The 20,537-nt window shown below is 35.3% G+C and overlaps 3 protein-coding genes across 9 annotated transcripts; 1 reads left to right on the top strand and 2 right to left on the bottom strand.

The window, feature by feature from the left end:
* Positions 1-52: 52 nt before the first annotated feature.
* On the bottom strand, positions 53-4,372 carry LOC123193849 (protein starmaker-like). 2 transcript variants are annotated; one of them, XM_044606918.1, is made up of 4 exons: positions 4,184-4,372; positions 3,681-4,038; positions 766-2,950; positions 53-424 (listed from the first exon to the last, which is right to left on the bottom strand). In XM_044606918.1, exons 2-3 carry the CDS (start codon positions 4,034-4,036, stop codon positions 796-798), a joined length of 2,511 nt encoding a protein of 836 aa, XP_044462853.1. In that variant the 5' UTR covers positions 4,037-4,038; positions 4,184-4,372; the 3' UTR covers positions 53-424; positions 766-795. The 2 variants fall into 2 exon arrangements, with proteins under 2 accessions (XP_044462853.1, XP_044462852.1); XM_044606917.1 differs by having other exon boundaries at positions 3,681-4,053.
* A 2,274-nt stretch (positions 4,373-6,646) lies between these two features.
* LOC123194695 (homeobox protein 10-like) lies at positions 6,647-13,208 on the top strand. Of its 4 annotated transcripts, XM_044608052.1 has the most exons (7): positions 6,648-6,865; positions 6,969-7,108; positions 7,195-7,343; positions 8,352-8,751; positions 10,931-11,300; positions 12,369-12,446; positions 12,986-13,208. In XM_044608052.1, exons 4-7 carry the CDS (start codon positions 8,366-8,368, stop codon positions 13,034-13,036), a joined length of 885 nt encoding a protein of 294 aa, XP_044463987.1. In that variant the 5' UTR covers positions 6,648-6,865; positions 6,969-7,108; positions 7,195-7,343; positions 8,352-8,365; the 3' UTR covers positions 13,037-13,208. The 4 variants fall into 4 exon arrangements, with proteins under 4 accessions (XP_044463988.1, XP_044463987.1, XP_044463990.1 ...); XM_044608053.1 differs by lacking the exon at positions 12,369-12,446 and having other exon boundaries at positions 6,647-6,865; XM_044608055.1 differs by lacking the exons at positions 6,648-6,865; positions 6,969-7,108; positions 7,195-7,343 and adding exons at positions 9,340-9,484; positions 9,651-9,813 and having other exon boundaries at positions 8,613-8,751.
* Positions 13,209-16,433: 3,225 nt separating this feature from the next.
* On the bottom strand, positions 16,434-20,298 carry LOC123195077 (glycosyltransferase BC10). Of its 3 annotated transcripts, XR_006497386.1 has the most exons (4): positions 19,976-20,298; positions 19,098-19,751; positions 16,668-17,365; positions 16,434-16,575 (listed from the first exon to the last, which is right to left on the bottom strand). XR_006497386.1 is itself a non-coding variant. In XM_044608667.1 (3 exons), the coding sequence occupies exons 2-3, from the start codon at positions 19,620-19,622 to the stop codon at positions 16,727-16,729; spliced, it is 1,164 nt and encodes a 387-aa protein (XP_044464602.1). In that variant the 5' UTR covers positions 19,623-19,745; positions 19,976-20,298; the 3' UTR covers positions 16,434-16,726. The 3 variants fall into 3 exon arrangements, 2 of the variants coding, with proteins under 2 accessions (XP_044464602.1, XP_044464603.1); XM_044608667.1 differs by having other exon boundaries at positions 16,434-17,365; positions 19,098-19,745; XM_044608668.1 differs by lacking the exon at positions 19,976-20,298 and adding an exon at positions 19,867-19,889 and having other exon boundaries at positions 16,434-17,365; positions 19,098-19,745.
* Positions 20,299-20,537: the final 239 nt, after the last annotated feature.

Below are 20,537 nucleotides of genomic sequence, written 5' to 3' on the forward strand. Positions count from 1 at the left end.
CATATGAGTGCCACTTCAAAATTGAAACAGACTGAGCCTTATCCCCTTAATCTTACACCATAGAATTAAGTTTTCGTTAAAATAATCAAATCCTTAAAAGACAAGAAAACCAAGTACATTATGAGATGGCAAGTACTATATTTGTCACCGAAGTTCCTTCAGCCACGCAATAAGACCATTTTCCACGGTCACCTTGGCATAATAAACTAAGGGCAAATGCATTCAACAAATAACCAAATATTATCCAGCAATACACCTTCACAAACTGGTACGAGAAAACTGTATCAGAGCTTAAAAACCTCTCATAGAAATCAGCACTTGCTCTGTATCACCAATACATGCAGCAGAGTTTCCACCTTTCTAAACTTAAATGAAGTCATTCAGCTACTGGAGAATGTTTACATTCGGAATCTGCTTGGCAAAGCTGTAAAAATCCATTTGAATTTCAATCAGCAGAAAGAAACCCACAGAGCAAGACAATGATTCAAGTAATCAGCATTCCTTTGGCTGAAACAATCCGTTTAAACTTCATTCAAGAAAAAGAAACCCCAATACAAAACGAATGATCAAATTCTGTCAAATTATAGTAATTAAGTTTAAAAATAAAAAATTTCCGTAGAGCTCAAAGCATTAGAAATTGGCATCCTCTAGCTTAAACTTCTGGAGAAATGACATTTGTTTAACAGATTGGAATGAAGTTCTTATAAACGAAAATCAGTACATTTCACAAATACAACTACAAGCATAAATCTAACAGAAACTCACCAGCTATCCTCTGAATCTCATAGAGCACATTTAGTCTCGATATCTGCCCCAGTCATCATCACCTTTGTACCTCTTCCTCTCACTTGACCGAGAATCATCATATCTACCTCTTTTGGAGTAATGAGATTGTTTTTCCTGCTCATGGCCTTTACTTCGTCTTTCTTCTTCCTCCCCTCTTCCATGCCTTCGACTACCTTGATGGAGCCCTTCATCATCTTCGCCATGCCTTTGATATTTGCGATACTCTTCCTCATCTCTTTGGTGTTTTCTCCCATTACGCTCCTCTTCACCCCTGGTGTGCCTTCTTCCACCAACAGGTTCTTCGTCATCATCATAGCGCTTTCTCTCTTTAAGCTCCTCTTCTTCATCCCTGTTGTGCCTTCTTCCCCCTACATGCTCATCCCTGCCTCTCCGGAAACTTCTCTCTTTATTCCCCTCTTCATCTCGGCCGTACCTCCTTCCCCCTGCATGCTCCTCCTCATCTCTTGGATGCCTTCTCTCTTTACGCTCTTCTTCATCCCTACTGAGCCTTCTGACCCCAGCATATTCTTCATCATCTCTTTGGCGCTTTCTCTCCTTTTGCTCCTCTTCATCCCTGCTTTGCCTCCTCCTCCCTGCATTTTCTTTGTAACCCCAGTCATCTCCCCTCTGATTATCCTTGTTTTTGTACAATCCAGAGCCCATTTCGGACTCAAGATTCACATTTGCTGGATGATCTTTGTGCTCTGTGTCCTTCCCAACAATCCGACTTTTTAATTTTGATTCCAGATACTCCTCCCGGTTTCCATCATCAAACTTACTCTTACCCATCATCCTTTCCTCATGTCCAGAGGTGGATCTATACCTATCACCAGCATCTTGCCTAGAATGGTGCAGACTTTTCTCCTCTAGTTTTTTCAATGTCTCTAATGTGGCATCATTGTCGAGATCACTTCCTCGCCTTCTGTCACTTAAAGCACGACCTGATTGAGGACCACTTTGTCCACCCCTATCATTATCAGCATCTCTATGTCCACTTCTTTTTTTACCCAAAGAGTTTCTCCCACTTCTCTCATGTCTGTCATTACTCCCACTACTGTCTGAATCACTGTCGATTCCCCTATGAGAGTCACTATTATCACTATCATCGGTCAGAGAAGACGACTTCTTTTCAATTGCCTTAGACCTTCTTCTTCCATAACTGGAATCTGAATCTTCTTCATCAGAATCATGTTTCCTACTTCTACTCTTCTCAAATTTATCACCACTACTAGCATCAGAAAAATCATCATCAGACTCATCCCTCCTGGCGTTCCTCTTTACCAAGTCTTTATCATCATGATTTCTAGTGCTTTTTCCATATCTATCATAATTGCTCTTCCTATGAGGCTTCACATCAGAATTTTCTCTCTCTCTCCTATGGCTTCCACCCTGCTGATAATTCTTTTTTCCGATTTGACTTCTTTTCTTTTCAAAGTCACTGCTGGTATCAGAGTCATCCTCAGAATCTTGCGGTGCTCTTGTTTTTATATTCTGCTCCTTCTTCTGAATCTTGGGTTTATATAAGCCTTCATCAGAATCATAACTATCATCTGATTCATGCCTCCTATGGGATTTTCCATATTTATCAGCTTCCCTTTTGGAACTAACCTTAACAATGTCATCGTCATCACTGGAGGAATCAGAACTGTCACTAAACTGTTTTCTGCTTTTCCTGTGCTTCTTTGAATATTTACCTGCTTTCTTACCATGATCACTATCAGTCTCACTCTCAGAATCAATCCTTGGGCTACCTTTACGATGCCTCTTTGAAATCCCTCTGCTATGCTTAATGCTGCTATCTGAATCAGAAGAATCATCCCTTTGTCTTCTCTTTTTACCATCTAGCTTGTGGTGCTGAGCCTTATCCTTCTTATGTCTCACATCTTTATTAACCTTTTGCTTATCATCCTTCTCAGATTTTCCATCTTTCCCATCTTCTGCGATATGTCTATTCCAGCTGGTCTCTCTATCCAAAAAAGCATGTTCACTTTTCTCAAGCCACTTTCTATCATCATTTGAACCATTCTTTTGACCACCTGTTCCATCATTACCTCCCTCAGCTCTTTCATTAGATTCAGCAGTACTTATACCTAGAGCTGCCCTAAATTGTTCAATCTGCTTCTCCTTTCTAGCGGCAATTTTGTGAGTTTCTGTTTCAGACACCCTGACCAGCAAAAAAGTATATAATCTAAATCAATAACCAATGACAACAAAAGATTACCATTATAATCTTCTAGCACATCAAACCAAATCCCAAGCATAAAAATGACAATAACTATTATCCATCTTGAATCATAAAATTATTTTCCAACTAAACCTGGAAAAAGAATTAAAGTAAAAACTATAATTTAGAGTAGACTCTAGGAGGATAATTGTGTGAATGCAAGTTGCCTATATAAATTAATGAAAAAATAACATAAGCAAGACTAAAAGAAATCTGTGAGCCTCAAAAAACAAACCTGATAGAAACAACAATGGCAAGGGTAATGATAAAAAAAAAAAAGATTCCTAAGCTTAACAAATTTTCTCTAATTAGAAAACAATTGTGTACAACATTTCAACAACTCACATAAGCAGATTTGAAAAAAAAATGTTTCTTTTGCTCCTTCCTTTACCTAAAACTTAAAAAAAAAAAAAATTACGAGTACACAAGAATTTTCTAGAATTAAGAAAAAAGAAGAAATGTTAATAAGAATTCCCCTTCAACATATCCCATTCTGAATTACATTGGCGCCTCCAGAACTACGCTAACAAGGAAGACAACAGTTATCACCTTCTAGCAGAAAGGAGAGGCAGAGTCAATCAACACATACATTACACAAAACCAAATCAATTCCCATAGCTAGCATGTGAAAAAGCGCAATTTAACATGAAGATTGAGATGGAATAATTACTTTGCATCGCCAACGACGCTAGCAGTTGGTCCATCACCTTCCTCAAAAGCTGCAGCGGCTTCCAACGTCTTTCTAGCTTCCTCAAGCTTCTCAGAAATCTCGGCCTCCGTGTAACCCTGGTCAACAAGCTTGTCCTCAAGCACCACGAGCCTAAGCTGAATCTGACGTTTACGCTCATGCTCAAGGATCTCCTTGTTTGGCTTCCTGGTGACGCCAGCCGTGCCCTGCCCGGCCTCGAATCCCTTGGTGTTGTCAGTAACCCTACCCGTCTTCGGCTTGACGAAAAACTTGTTTGTTTGAATGTAACCGTTGGTCCCGGAGCCCCTCGGCGTCTGTAACCCGATGCCGTTGTACATTTCTAATCACAATTCAACTACAAGCTCAAAGGTATAGATCTAACAATCATAATCCAGGTCGCGTAATCGAGTTAAACAATTCACTAAGAAACATAGCGATTCAAATTCGATACGAAAATGAGAAATTAAGAAACGCTGGCAACGTACCTGTTGTGTACTGGTAGTGTAAAGAAACCGCGTCGTGTGATTGTTTTATATTTTGGCGTTACTGGCTCATACGAAGAACCCTAATCGGATTGGTTCAGGGTACAACTCTCTGGACAAAATATAACCGCCCTCCTTGCTTGTGAACTTCTCGATCCAAGGGCTGTAAAGTTATTCTACAAGGATAGGGACTGCGGAAATATTTCTTCTGAAATAGATTAAATATAAAAATATTATTTTTTTTATTCTTTTTTATTTTTTGTTAAAAGGCTAATGCAGTGGAAGTTTATTTGTTTGTTTATTTATTTATTTATTTTATTACTATTATTATTATTATATATTTCATATAAATAATTACTTGCATTTTTTTCGGATGATTCTTTTCTTCAACCTATTATATATGTATTTGAAAAAAAAAAATCACCATTTATCATAAATAAGAGTTATTTCTATTAAACCATATTTAAAACCAATTAAGTGAATCTAGAAGATCATTTTTTGAGTCAATTCTTATTTTGAGATAACACTTGAGCTACATTCTTGTAACCAGTTTTGTAAATACACACTTACATATAATTATTTACATTCAATATTTTTAAGCAAAATTTGAAAATCTATTGTATTCTCAGTGATTATCCCTTTGTTGAGATCAAAATATTGAATAGTTTATTGTTAGTTATCGTATTTAAAATCGTTTTGATAATGTTAGTTCATTGAGATCTCACTTAATGTGATCTCTCTCTTTAGAGCTCTAGGGCATGGGAATATACTCACTTCTCAAGAGATTGCATAGTTATGGTTGGAAACTTAACAACGTGGGTGTATTTGTTGTGAGTTGAGCAAGCAAGTTTCCTTTTTGGTTATTTTGTTTGTTGTTGCATGAATTTTTTTTTAGTATGTCTAGGAAGAGGTACAAAGTGCACCAATGAGAAGAATGGGGGTTCTTCTCAACTCCAATATTCAACTTACCAATTTGGGTCAAAATAATATCAAAAGCTTTAAGTTTACCAAGGAGAATACCTAGTTGTATTTGATCACCTTATTTCCCATGTAGCCAAATGCAACTAGGTAGATTTTGTGTATGAAAATGAGAATTTCACCAGTTTATTCCTCATATGACTAGTAAGATGTTTCATGTACACTTTTATGATAGGGATTATCTTTGACTGATTTTAACAACCTATATATATTGTGTGCATAAAAATATGGATTGTAAGAGTTTATTTCCTAAGGTGGCTAGGGTGTCTATGCATTTACAGTCTAGTCTAACCGAAAAAACTAAGTAAATTTGGAGAAATATTTGTAATATAAATAAACAACTGTACTTTTACAAGGAGAAGTGATGAAATGAAACATATATTTATCATTAAAAAGGGCAATAGAGGAGTCCTAGTTATATTAGTTATGTGCATTAATACATTAATAAAATGAAATGTATTGTCATCATCGAAAAGTGTCTATATGAGTTTTGATAACTTTAGTTGCATGCATATACATATACATATACATGTATATATACATATAAACGATAAGTTATAAGATTTATGTGTCACCCATTTACTAATTGTTTAACACTTATATTATTCCGGGTGACTGTTTTGCAAATTAAAAAATGAATTGTAAGGTTATTGGAGAAGTGGGTGTCACATGCATGAGAAATGATAATTTTCTTTATGATTATATGGTTTTATATTAGCATATTTATGAAATTTGAAGATTAGTCTTTAGTTATTTAATAAAATATTTATTTCTACTCATTATTGTTGAATTTAATTTAGTTGGCATTAAGTATTTGATATAATATATTTTAAGTAAATTAAATTAAAAATAATTTTATAAGTATTTATTTTAAATATATAAATAAATAAATAAATAATATTTTATATTTAATTTAAAATTATCAAATCATATAATAATATATATAAAATATATGCTTATTTATATATTTAAAATATATATATATAATTTTAGTTTTAAATTAATATTCATCTTCAAATATATATATATTATTTTTTGTGGGTATTCGTAGGAAGAGATGTAGTACAGTTTCATAAATCCAAGTGAGAGACCCGTTAGTCCGGTTAAGGGTAACCATGGTCAGATCACTCTTGTGACTAATTAACCCTACCCAACTCGCTGTTCTGAGCGCCATCTCACCGGCCCAGAAAAGAATTCAGAATTGTGTACGGATAAAATAATTGAATTATTATAAGAAAACAAAAGCTATAATTTAAAGAAAATTCAACGCCGTTAAAGATTCTGTTAGATCGATAAACTACGTGGGGTGATTTATACTTCCCACGGGCACATAATAACTTTCATAATGGACGGGACTTGACGGTTCAAAAAAGGAGTAATCAGGACCGTCTGATTGTTGATCATAGGTCAGAAATGCTCGGTCGGAGAGTATGAGGGGACTATAAAACCGGGTTTGTAAGGGTGAGAGGGTATTTCGTTTATCATAAGAAGAAGAAGAAGAAGAAGAAGAAGCTATCTGCAGTTCTTCTCTTTTTGTTCTCTATCATTTCTCTGTGAATTTTCCTTCACTTTCTTTCTCTTTCCCTGTAACCAAACACAGGATTTTGGGTGGGAATTGACAAGAATTTGATTTTGTTCTTGCCAAAAAAGTTGATAAAGGATTGTTAAGAATCTGAATCTGTTGGGATAGAGAGAGTTGCTTTAGAGGTGTGTAAATGAGCGCAAACAATATTTTTGTGTTGTTTTTACGGGATAAAAGTTATTTGAATTTGGCTGGTAATTGTTTGCTTGTTTGTGTTTCTGTTCGCAGATACATTCAAAGAGATTTAAAGGGGCTGTTCAGAAGGAATTTGTGCTAGATTTGGTTGATTTACAGTAGCTGATTGTGAAAATCGGTCTTTGTTTCATTGAAATTTACCCAGTGACGGTGACGTAGTTGGAGTTTCAGAGGTATGTAACGCGAAACAAAGATATTACTTCTGTGTGATTCATCTTCCAGATACAAGCCTTTTGAATTAACGACTTATGCATTTCAGATACATTTTCAAAGAGATTAGAGCAGCTTTATAAGGTGAAGATCAGAGGAGTCGAAGTTTAACGTCCTTGAAATGTCATTATATTGTTGAAATTTGATATAAAGAAAGCAATATACTGGCTAATTGACGGAGGTGTGGTACTATTGGAGGTATGGAGTCATTTTGTGGTATAAACAAGAGTTCCTCAAATTTTGACTTGAGAATGGCTTTCCCTTCATGCAGTTCCGAATAGGCTTCAGTGGGTGGTTTTATTTTTTTTCCTTATCTTTCTTTTTTGGAAACAAAGTTCAACTGAGCTTTTAGATGGGGTTTTCAGGCATTCCGGGCCTCCGGCCATCCTTAATTTCAAGTTCAAGGATCAATTCGACCTGTTTTTGGCGAAATATTTTCTTGCTTCGATTTCTAATTTAGCAATCGTATGATTCTTCTGACTTGGTCTCTTGCTGAAGTGGTTTTTTTTTCCCCGATTTTAAGGTGAATTTTCTTCCATCTCTTCTTGGATTTCAAATCAATGGCTGACGTCCAGCCTTTTCTCCAGCTACGCCTCGTCTGTTTACCTGGATAGCTGTTGAACCCGTCTCTTCATCTAAAAACTTAAATCATTCTACCAAATGGGTTGATTGGCTTGGTGTAAATCATTTATCTTTCTCCTTGGAAAATTATTATTGTCCATCCTTAATCTTCCTCAGATCCTCTGTAATTAGTGCGTATATTTTTGGGGTGATATTATTGTTATACCAAAAGAGTTCTCATTATCACCATTTTCGTCGCATCATCCGGCCTAGAGTTCTTATGGTTTTTTTTCGTACTCAATAAGTTTCTGCTTTCCGGTGCTCCGCTTCTACAGCCTTCACTTATTTTCATTGCTTTTTAAATTTTATCTTGTTGGTGTTTATTATAAGATTACTCTCATTTTCTTTGAATTTTGGGGGAAATTCTGAGCCGTCCAATGCGATCTTTACAGCTATCACATTCTTTGTATTTATCTTTTTATAATTTAAATTTTTATTCCTAATTGAGGATTTTGCCTGAAAGGAAAGCCAAGACGAAATTGTCTTCTTCAGTTCTTTGTTTCCACTATAATGGTCGGAGTTAATCTTTAATTACAGAAACTAATCGTGGTTTAAATTTAATTAATGTTGTTCGGAACGGGACAGGTTTACAGAAGAAGATGGAAAACAGTCCATTGAGAAGCAGTAATAACGGTACCAGCGGCGGTATTACCAGTAACGGCAGAGATAGAAGCGGAGGGGACGGTGGATTATTAAGAGCGAGCCCAGAGATGAACACGAGGCAAACGATATCCACTGATTTTGTCTTGCAATGGGGTAACCGGAAGCGGCTGCGGTGCATGAAAGTACAGGTGAAGGACGACTCGGCCGCCCCGGCCCATCGGACGACGGTTCGAGTCGTTAGAACCGACAAGGACACTTCCAATCAGCCGACCGCTGCCACTGCTAATAGTAATGGTAGTAATCTTCACGGTAATGGTTACTACTCTAATCTACGTCAGCGGCCCTGTTCGCCTCCACCTCCGCCGCCTCAGCGTATTCTCAGGTAACCTTTTTCTTTTTTCTCTCCCAAGACACGGAAATGGATGTCTACGCTATTTGTTCGTGATTTCTATTATTCTATCGATTATGAATACGGTGGCGTTTGCTAGGAAATTGGTCTCTGTTTGATGTCGGGATAATCGGATCGGTTGCGCGTGGACGCGACGCGCTTTGGGTCTGTTTTATTTAGTTGTTAGTTAGTGATAGGTTTTCTTTAGTAGGTATCAAATTGGCGCGGAAAAAGGTCTGGATCTGCTCTAGTTTAATGAGTTTTTTTTTTCTTAATTAGAAAATAATGTTTTCAGTATTATTTTATTTTTAATTTAAAATTATTTAATTATATAATAATATATTTTTATTTATCTATAAAATTGTGTATATTAGAGTAGTTTTGACTGTATTATACTTATATAATTAGTCTTTTCTTATTAATGGTGGTGGGTACATTCTATTTTGGAAAGATTGAAATTATTTGGGATATTTGTTTCTTGGCATGCCTTAAATATATATTTGATGTGATTATAGGTATTTTTCCGTAGTTGGGAAGGATTGTCAAGTTTAGTGTTTGACGTTTCATCTTATCTCTTTCTAGTGGAAACTGGAATGGATAAGAATACAGAGCTGGCGCCATTGACTCTCAAAGGTTTGCACACATGGTCCTCCACCAGTTTTGATGGCACCATATGGGTCTCATATTTAACATTTCAGCCTCAAATAACTTTATTACATTAGAGAAGGTTAGTTAGATCTGCTAGTTATACCATTTACGTTTTAAGTATGTCTTGTCACAGACTAACTTTTTGACATGTCTGTGCGACATCTTTGATATTATTTTTTTAAGAATTAGTCTTACATGTGTCCGTATTATGGTCTAAGATTACTAGTTTCATCTTGTCTTTATAGTATTTAAGGCGGATCTTCAAGAAAAGCAGTATCAGGAATGTCGTTCAAGTAGATTAAAAAGTTAGTCCGTGACAATATTCATGAGGACTCTTAATTGTCCCCTCTCAAATTGGTCAGGTTGGTCCAAGTGTATATGGTTTTTCAGGAGAGCTCATGCCTCATGGTAAGTGCTTGAGGGCACCATCTTTGTATGCTTACCCTTTAGGAGTTTTGAGTCCAACTTAACTGCAGGAGATGTTGAAGGAAAACCCTTTTCATTCTGTGTAACCGCATGCATTAGAAGTATCTAAATCATGCACTTCAATACTAGAATTGATATTGATGATTCAAAGTGTTAGCTTACTTGAATATCCATTTCTTGTATTTTTAACTGGGTTTCGGTTCTGATTTTAGTTCTTAGGATTTTTGCTAGATGTTCGAATCGGCTCACCCCTGCATCCTATGCTGAGGGTATATATATTCTGAAATTCTATCTAACTGCAGGTCAACTTTATATGTTGTGCTAATTAGGAAAATATTTTTGCCCATGATATGTTTTTCAAATTTTTTTTTTTTTAAACCTTTGCTGCTTAGTGCTAATTGTGAGTGTTTAGATTGTTTTTAACTTTTGACTGAATGGTGGATAATTATTAGCGATCTATTTTAGCTGAGTCCATTCCACAGGGTCCAGCAATGACATTAGCCATTTTGACTTTTAGCATTAGCCTCGGCTGTAGTATCTCTATCTAGAACTGAGCATGTCTGATTATATCCATACCCCGCAATACGTTTTGTAAGGTGGTTTCATTGGAAATATGAGATGGATGAGTTAGGGGCCACGTGTCCAATTGCACCAATTTATAAGCCTTACAAATTTCCAGCCGTCCGATTTTAAATTGTTAGGAATCTGGTCCACTTTACCCTACGTGGGCACTCGGAATTTAACACGTGGCCTTAGCGTCCAGAAGGTGGAATTGATCCAACGGCCTAAAATCCCAGGTGCGCACGTTAGATCCGAATAACAGTAGCTGTTTTCCCCTAGGTAATGAATTTAGGGAAGCTTCCTATTTAAGGCGGAACCCAAAATCTCCTTCAAGAATCACCCCATTTTCACGCAATAGTAGCAATTGTAATTAGATCAATCCAAGGTTATTTTCGTACTTGCATACTATGAAATTCATTTTTACTTTTTTTTTTTTTTTGAACTTTACCAAAGTACTTTACTTAGTTTAATTGTTTTGCAATATTATCACATGCTCAGCCAGATTATTTGATTTGTATGTGTATTGTGTTATTCTTAGGAACTCTGAGAATTCAAGTGCTATGAGAGGGCAAAGCAACGGCGTTGGTGTAAGAGGTTTTGCGTCACCAGACAGGGGAGCGCACGATAAGAGAGGTACCCGAAACAATAACCATCAAAACAGCAACCACCACAACAATAATCATAATCATGATTACAACAAGTCAGGGGGATCATCGGAAACCGCCCACGACAGCAAAAAAGGAGGGTCTTCTTCTGCCAGCGGCGAGGCGGCACCACCTGTTTGGCCACCGAAATTCGTTATTGCTTTGACCAACAAAGAAAAAGAAGAGGATTTCATGGCCATTAAAGGCTCTAAGCTTCCACAAAGACCTAAAAAGAGAGCAAAGTTTATTCAACGCACTCTCAATGTAAGCCTTAGAACACTTTCATCTCATTTAGATCTTTGAGCTTCTTTGAGTAATCAGGATTCAAGTTTGATTAAATTATTGTTAAAAAATATCTATTAGCAAAAGAAAAATAAAATTGGTAAAAAATTAGAATTAAATTTATTAGGGATGTTAGCAGTTATGCTGTAAATTGATTGTTGGGTCGGACTCTAATCTGCGAAACTGTGGTCTCTCTCTGTTTTTTTTTTAAAGAAAATGTTTAAAAAATAAACAAAATTGTGAATGGTGACAAGTGAGAGTCCATATCCACGTGTCAATAAAAGCTTGGATTATGTACATACATAAAACGACTCAAAGTTCGTTAGCGTCATAGGGACCAAGTCCCGGTTTGGGTGCCAAAAATGGAGATAATTTTGTTTGTGGTGGGACCAAAATGAGGATCGATTTCTGACCGTCGGATCAATTGAATCTTTGTTTAGGAAATTCTACATTATTTAAAATTATGCAAAAATGAGAGGGTGAAAAAGTGGGGTCGTCGTTCGTTTTAGATCATGCTAGTTGTTTGTTTGTTGGAGTGTCATGGGGTAGTGTGCTACAGTGGATTTGTGGGGGTATTTCGAATTGATGGACGGTGGTTGAGTGAACACGTGCACGATAGTGATTAATTAGACAGCACAAGACTTATCAACAAAGTGAGGTCTGGAAAAAGATACAAAAAGACAGAATGGCAAGGACAGGGCGGCCCTTTGCTCATTATTGCGGGCATGGCTGTGGTATGTTGCTTATGGGGTTGGGTAAAGGTGCCCTTTTTTTTTCCCCCTCTTATTCTGTTTTTTTAATAATTATTATTATTAAATTAAGGTAGAGGGTTTATCATGTCAGGTCCAGCTTGGACCACACTGGTCTGAATGCCATTACTGTGGAAGATCCTTTTCCAAGTAATTTGATAAAGTTATCTATTTTAAAATTTAAGTGAAAGCATGAGATCCTTAACTTCATAAAATAAATAAAGCACAATCCTACTTTACAGGATTGCATAAATTTGATTTTTATTGATTTTTTTTTTTTTTGTATGTTTTATATCTGCAGTTGGTAAGCCCAGGTGCATGGTTATGTGATCTAACCCTTGAACGGTATGAAGTGAGGGAGAAGAAGATCTCTAAAAAGGTAGCTAAGCATATATAAACAAGTAATTAGAGATGAATTTGAGTCAAATCGAACTCAAACTTGACTCAGTTTGAGGGATGTGGAGCTCCTCTTCAAGTTGTTTGAACTCTATTTGTTTAAGGGGAGTTGAGCTCAAGTTTGCTTAGGGTTTGAATTGAATCAAACTAAACTTCGAGTTCTGCCTAATATTCTAGTTGAGCAAAAATGATTAAACGATATTATTTTGATACGTAGTGATTAAAATGACATAGTTTTAGTTTATTCATATCAATTTTTTTTATGCTCGTAAGTTAGGTGAGTCAAAGATCCCTTAAGCTTGAGTGTGAATTTGAAAATATTGAATTCTCAGACTCGAGTTCAAATGCAAGTTTGCCAGTGTCAAATTGGTTTTAAACTCGTTCGAACTGAACTTATTTTGAATTCGAATAAGCTTGGTTTGAAATCAACCCTATAAAGAACCCACAATATTCAATCATAATGTTAATGTTATTTTAGTTGAACCTTATTGATTTTGTTAATGGGTTATGTGTGTAATGCAGAGACCAAGAGGTTTGAAGGCAATGGGTAACATGGATTCAGACTCAGAGTAAGAGGAATTCCGGTGTAGGCTTGTATTTGTTTGGGGAATGATAATGAAGACGATAGATGGTGAAAGGTGGTGGATTTTTTCCTTTTGGTCTAGGATGTGAGAAATGCTGGAATTGTGTAAATCGTCACACATTTAACCCTTCAGAAGAATGGAATGATAAGATTTCGTCTGTATCCATTCGGTCTTACATTACATTGTTGAATTATTAGATTTGTTTTGTGCTGATTGACAAGGCTGGTGCAGGCAGTCTCAGGCAAACAGCCTGGTAAGTAAACCTGGGCTCTATACCGTTATTAACCGAAACGATGCCGTTTAACCTTTTGAACTTTCCATATAGACCAGGTTTTTGACTTGATGTGATCTTTCGTTTCAAATTGATAAATGATTACGTGGCCATTATTGATCTTGTACGTGGGCACCCACTAACTTCATTTACATCATTATTCGTATAAAATAAGCAAAAGAGAATAATGTGTCAAAATGAAAATGCCGCCTTTCAGCGTATGGAGAATAACGTGTCAATATATGCTTAAGCATCTTAGTTAGCCTCTTCAATATTTTAAAAAAAGAAAAATCCCTGAATTGATTGAAAACGGAAAGCGAAAACAGTCAAAGACAGAAAACAGCTGGGTGGAATGCAAAGCAAAACAGCGAATCTTTTAATTCATGGTGGAATGTAACGTAGGATTTATAAATAATTAATAAAAAAATAAATATTGCGTGATAAAGTTAATAATAATGCAAGCATTTCAAAAATAACACCAAGTTGGCAGGAGGTCATGTGAGTGGCATGGATTCGCTTGGTCAATTATGGTCAACGTGTCGGAATATGACGATTTTCAAAATGTCGTTTCACTTGTTCTTGAATTTCTCAAAAAAAAAAAAAAATAGTAAAGGAAAATTAATTCATAAAAATACGATTTAAATATATAAAAATGAAGCACCAAATGCAGTAAATCTCTTAATATTGTATATATACTCACTCCCAAAACACTAGATTTACCACTCCCAAACCCCCATAAACCTGAAAAAAAAAAAAAAAAAAAAAAAAAAGAAGGGAAGAAAGAACGAAACCACTCCCAACATGAAACCATCTAGGTTAATGCCACATCAATCCAGTGCAACAGCCGTTTAGATCCTGAGTGTAGAACCGAAAAGCAGAACCACGACGAGAGCTAGACCAGCAGAGGCCATAGAAGGCGGCGAGATCGAGCTAGTTCCGGAGAGAGGTGCTGGAGCTGGAGATGCTCCTTCTTGAGCTGCACCACCGAGAGCCATGGCAGCTACAACCACCAGCATCGTGAAAGTGATCACTGAAGTCTTCGAAGAAGCCATATTTAGTTTTGAGTTATGAGAGACGTTTCAGAGGATTTCAGCGAATCGGTGGAGAGAGAGAGAGCTTTTTAGTGTGAAGTGGTAATCTGAGTGGCAGAAGGAAAAATGGAAGGGTTTATATATTTATAGACTGTTGTGTGAAAGTGAAATGAACGGAGAAATTCGGGCAGCGAATGAGTTCACCGAGAAGCTGCCCGTGTTTTCTAGGTTGTCTATTGGTTTGCTGACAGGTGGATTACCACTAGGTCCCACTCTTTTCTAATTTCACGCCACTAATTAGGTATCTATAAATCAGGCTTTGCACATTAATGGATTAATCTTTCCGGTTTGCACATTAATAAATTAATGTAGTGATTTAATTTTAATTTAAAATTATTTATTAATATAATAATATATTATTATTTAAATATAAAATTATATTTTTTATATATATATATACAAAACAATAATCTTAATAGATTAATTAAATTTTATATGTGTATAAAAAAAAGTTTAATGCAATAAATCATTCTAAATTTGTGATAAGAATTGATTTGTGTCTCTAAATAGTTAGGGTTTGATTGGAAAAAAGTGTGAAAAATGATTTATGATTTAGGTAATTTTGAAATCGAATCTAATTATAAATTATCTTTTTAACAAAATGATAAATAAAATTTAATAATAGATCTCAAAAATTAGTAAAATTGAAAAATATTAAAATTTTTAAAATAAAAATTTGTATTTAAATTTTTATATATTTATAAAATTTTAATTTATGTAATAATTATGCCCTGATTAATACGGGTGGATCCATTTTAAAGTGAAAGGCGTAAAGTGAAAGGGGCTTTATTTATTGGCATATTGGAAAAGAATTGCCTTTAACTCGGAAAGAATTCGATTTGCGCTGAAGCGCGTGGGGTTAACATGAGAGTGGGGTTTGAAAGAATGTATAATGTGGAATTGATAATTAGTTATCAGTAATTGTGCAATTAATCACGCAATTTCATCCGGAACAGCAAAAATCATGGGTGGAAGTCCATTCAACAACACCCAGGTGGGACAAGGGGGGTAGGACCAACGGAAGAAGGACGCGTGGCGAACTTGTTGAATTTGATCATTCGGGGTTTCCGGAAGTTTCTTTTGATCTGTTCTTGTCCATCGAAGTTTGAAAAATGTTTTACAATTCAACGAAAATGCAATCAGTTGAACGTATTAAATTTCATTTTGCTGTTAGAAATTAATACCTTTCTTGCAACATCTCATTAAAGCAAGCACAAAGTATACAAAGTAATTTAAAATAGAACAGTATTATGACGTAGAGTCCTCCTGTCAAAAATGAAGTTTTACCCAAACAAGAAAGAGAATATTTTGAGGGAATAGAATTTCATTTGATGATTTCTATGGTGTGTGCGTGTGAACACATCGAGAGAGAGATAGAGAGAGAGAGAAAATATTGATTAAAATAGATATTTATTTTGCCTAATATATATATAATTATCTTTTTTTTATTATTATTATATAAATATAATCACTTTTTTAATTACTCTTGTATTTAAAAAAAATTATGAGAATTGGAGTTGACCAGTCAACCAACCACTCGACCTATCAATTTTTAAAAATAAATTAGTTGATCAATCAATTTTTTAAATATAAATTAGTTAACTAGGTGTTTGACCGATCAACTAACCATCGAACTAATCACCTGACCGATCTTTCCACCATCAAAGTCATAAAAAATTTTCATATTTTTATCTTATTTCATCTCATATTTTAGTCACAATCGATGAGTGAGTAAGTTTTATGTCTTAATTAGGTTAGTTTATACTTGATTAATTGAACCTTGACTAGGTGAATATAATATCTAATGATATGTTTAATATTTTATATTTTAGGTTATATATGTATAATAGAAAAAAAAATTTGACTATATATATATACACAAGAGAAAAATAAATTATTTTATTCAATATTACTATATTTTTATTTATATATATAATTTACCAAATACCAAAAAAATATCAATTTTACCAAACACCCAAAGAAAAAAAATTAGTGATCATTGGCGCCCATAATGGTCAAGTAGATTTAAGAAAACACAGAATGCATTAGCAAACACCACATGAAATATACACTATCGAGCATTGCTAAGTATTAAACCTTATTGTCTAATCCCAATTAACTCAATACAAAAAAATGAAGCTGGAACCAAATCTCTGTAGTCAGACTCTGTAAACATAAAAATAAGATGAGTCATCTAAACCTATAACATAATCCACATATATGATGCAAGGGATGAAAAAAGATGAGCTCCTACTGACCTTTTTCATCTGCTTCTAGCATTCTTTCAGAGTTCAAAATTGGAAGGCTAATTCATTTCTCAGAAGCCCAGAACTTTTGATGATATATTCATCAGAGGTTCTAAAGCACTTGGTGCAAATTTTCTTGCAAAAAGATAACATACTGAAGAGGGCTGGTTATTGTATGTGCATTCTTGACCTTTGAAAACTTTCTGGAAAAATTCTTCTGTGATATCATCTCTTCCGAATGTGGCTGGATGAGGTCCACCCCTTGACCAGTCTGTCCAAGTGAGGCTTCTGTTTGCTAAGAGATTTGGCGCTTGAATAGCTAGCATCGTGGGAAAATAGTGTTCATCCACATAGCATGCTGGTCGACAGAACTGTTCAAATTTTGGATAAAATGTAGTATCTTCCACAATGTTGACTGCAACCTTTCGGTTAACTTCAAACCACTGGGATCCTTTACGCCATTGGGTAATGTTCACCACGGGAGCCATGTTCTCATTATAACGTCCTCTACCATATGGTCCAGGGTCATCATATACACCCATGAAACTATATTTGGATCTCATTATGTAGTGGTAGATGATGGAGAAGTTATATAGAGGAATGCAGGATTCTGAGAGGAGTATGAACCATTCATTGGAGATATCAAGCAATGCATTGGCAATTAGTCTTCTCTCTGCATCACACATGCTCATTCTTCCCCATTCAGAGATCTGAAAAGCAGGATGCCAAAAAATCAACTCCTAATATTGAACATATTGGATTCAATGCCTCACACTTGAAGCAGTAAAAAAAAAATATTCATCAAACAATTTATGAAAACTCAGAAAGAATTCTTATTGATAAGTTCCTATCATGAGACTTAACAGTAAAAACCCCTTACATCTTATGTCTGATAAGACTGGACGACAGTTCAAGGATCAAATTTTAACAATGAGGCTTCCTTAAGCAAGTATTGTCTTCCTACTACTAAAATTTAAAATATAATAAAACAAACGGCACATTTAATTAGAATGCTCCTCAAAACCATGTAAAGCAAAACCAAAACTTAAGTTTAAGGGCTCTTCTTTATTATATTTTTATTCTCTTATTTAGTCCTATGAAGATGAGTACTTCATTTTGAGCCAGAACATAAACCATCAATATTTTCCATCTACATCTGAAACTCTAAAATTTGCATCGCTTGACATCTTCTTGCTATCTCAAAAGATGAAAAATTATACAACTTATATTCTGAATCAATTTACAAACACTACTGAAATTTGATGTCAAACCTTTATGCTTACAGCTGTACTTTTATACTCAATCAAACACAAATCAAGTCCTAATTATCCAACCCAGCTCCAACACCATTTCTCAAAAAGGCATCTTGTTTTACATATACAAAACCCCACTTGATCCAACACATACAGTGGTAAATCCGACCTCACTCCTTTCCTCTATACAATTATATTTTGGTCCCATCTTATTCACCTCTAACCAATTTGACCAGCTGTTTATAGCTCTAACAAATACAGACCCCACCTTTTCTTTGCAGTTACCAAAAATGATCTACTAATGAGAGTTGGCCATTCTCTGTCTAACCTAGCATGGCGGCTGCAAGTTAAAAATGTATACCAATCAAACAAAGCAAGTTCTTTTGATAAAAAACACTATAAAAGTTATAATATTCAAGAATATGGTCCCACTAAATCCAGTGATGTTTCAAATCTATTGCAGATATTTTTTCGTCGTGTTACATCTAAATTATGTGCTTATTTGGTTTGTGCACTCCCTGAGGCCAGCATAGCCATTTCTATTCCTGGTTCCTAACAGCATCTCATGCAAGGGCCTAAATCATATGCTTATTTGGTTCATGCACTCTTTGTGGCTAGTTCATTTCCCTTTCTGTTTCCAGTTCCTAACAGCAATTCATGCAAGGGATGAGGCACTTGGCTAAAGAAGTAATAATTAGATTGCCAACTGATATCATCGCTGACTTGGCTGACTCACATCACATGTCCAAACCAAGAGACAACTGAAAATTAGGATATAATTAGATTAAAAGTAAAAAAGACTAATCATTGTCTTCCTCATTAAACAAAGTCTCCATAGTGTGATCCTCATCAAAAACACAATTGGAAGGGCCATGTCAAATGGTGACATGTCTTTTTATTTTCTAAGACTGTAAACCCCTAAACGTAGGTCTGGAGTCATCAACTTAAGATCCTGGCCAAATATGGCAAGGCATCCAAGCTTAGCAACAAAATGATCAGTAAATATGAGACCGCAAGAGAATAAACAAATTACACGTAAGAATGAAGTTCTAGTCATCCTTACTCAAAGAAAAGAACTGGAATTAACATCCTGGTATGCATAATCGGTAGTACAACAATGGAGTCAGATGGTTTTCAATAAAAATTTAAAGTAGCAAATAAAACATGAATAGCAAAGATGCAGCCATACCTGACTTGGAATTTGTCTCCCATTAAAAATTGATGATGATGGATATTTACCCTCGTAGGTTGGCAACGCATGAACATAGATAGAATATAGCCCTTCATGCTCCTTCAAGAACTTCTCCCAAAGAGGTCCAAGTGGGAGTGGCCCCTTCGTCAAAAACATAAATGCAATTTTTGGAACTCTCTTAAAAGGGTATTTCTTTACTCGAGGAACAAATGATGCTCTCCACAAAAGCTCTTTATCAGTCATAGTGTGCATTAAATTTGATGGAGGTTTTATCCAATGATCCAAACCATTCGGGTTTTCTTTTTCGAAGCAACCCTCAAAATTGGACTTAACCGTTGTCACTGCACTCTGAACTCCAAATAGACGAACCGTGTAAACACTAATGAATGTCAAGGCGATACAAAGAGACAAAAACAAACCAAATAACTGAAATAGTCTCAGCGGCAACACCCTAGATTGATTCGTCTTGTTTATAAGTGAAGGGTCCTTGCCTTCCTCCAGAGGAACCACCCTTGTTGGCATCTTTCTAAATCTATTAAATCAAATTCCAAATTCTGGTTCAGATCCAAAGCAACTTTTTTCGACCATACGAAAAAGACCTCGAAGCCTCAAATGATCAAACGAATCCCAAACTTGAGCTTCAAACTGCAACTAACATCAAAAATAAAACATCAAAAGCTAATTCCAGCATTAAAAAATTCTAAAACAAAATCAAATTCTCCAAAGCAAATTTAACAACACAGATCCAGAACTGACAATAAAGTACCCAAAAACAAACCCAGAACAAGTACTGCGTAATAAGAAGACCATTCATACAGTGTTTTAAACAAGAATCAAATTCAAAGATGGAGTCTACTTTAAAACTGTGAACATACCACGTAACTTTCTTGTGACTAGTCATAGTGACAGATCTTTTAACTCCATTCGGCGCCCGAATGGCGGCATCCAAAGGAGTAGAAGAGTCAAAAAAGAATGAAAAGAAAAGCAGACAGGTCCAAGAAAGTTAGGAATCTGGGAAGCGGAGAAGTGAAGCAATCAGAAGAGATGATAAAATTGTGAAATCCGGAGAATTTCAGAATGTTTTGATCTCATCTCACGAAAACAGAGTGAGGGGGATGCAGATGCAGTTGCAGTTGCAGTTTGCTTGGCTTTTTGTCGGGGTCTAGTTTTGCCCTCTGGATTTTACATTACATTTTCAATGCTACAGTGCACCTCACGTTATCACATTTTTGGTGCTAAAAAAAAAATCTTACAAGTTTGTCGTTTTTATTATTTTTTCTAATCTTAATTTTTGACAACTGGCCGAAATCCTAGACGACTTACATATGTCCTATCAATTTATTTTCCAAATTTAGTGTATGATTTTATTTATTTATTATTTTATAATTTAAAACAAATATTACAAAATAATTTGTAATAAACACATTTTCTAGATTT

The sequence above is a fragment of the Mangifera indica genome, chromosome 13 (genome assembly GCF_011075055.1).
Source record: "Mangifera indica cultivar Alphonso chromosome 13, CATAS_Mindica_2.1, whole genome shotgun sequence".
NCBI classification, from domain to species: domain Eukaryota; kingdom Viridiplantae; phylum Streptophyta; class Magnoliopsida; order Sapindales; family Anacardiaceae; genus Mangifera; species Mangifera indica.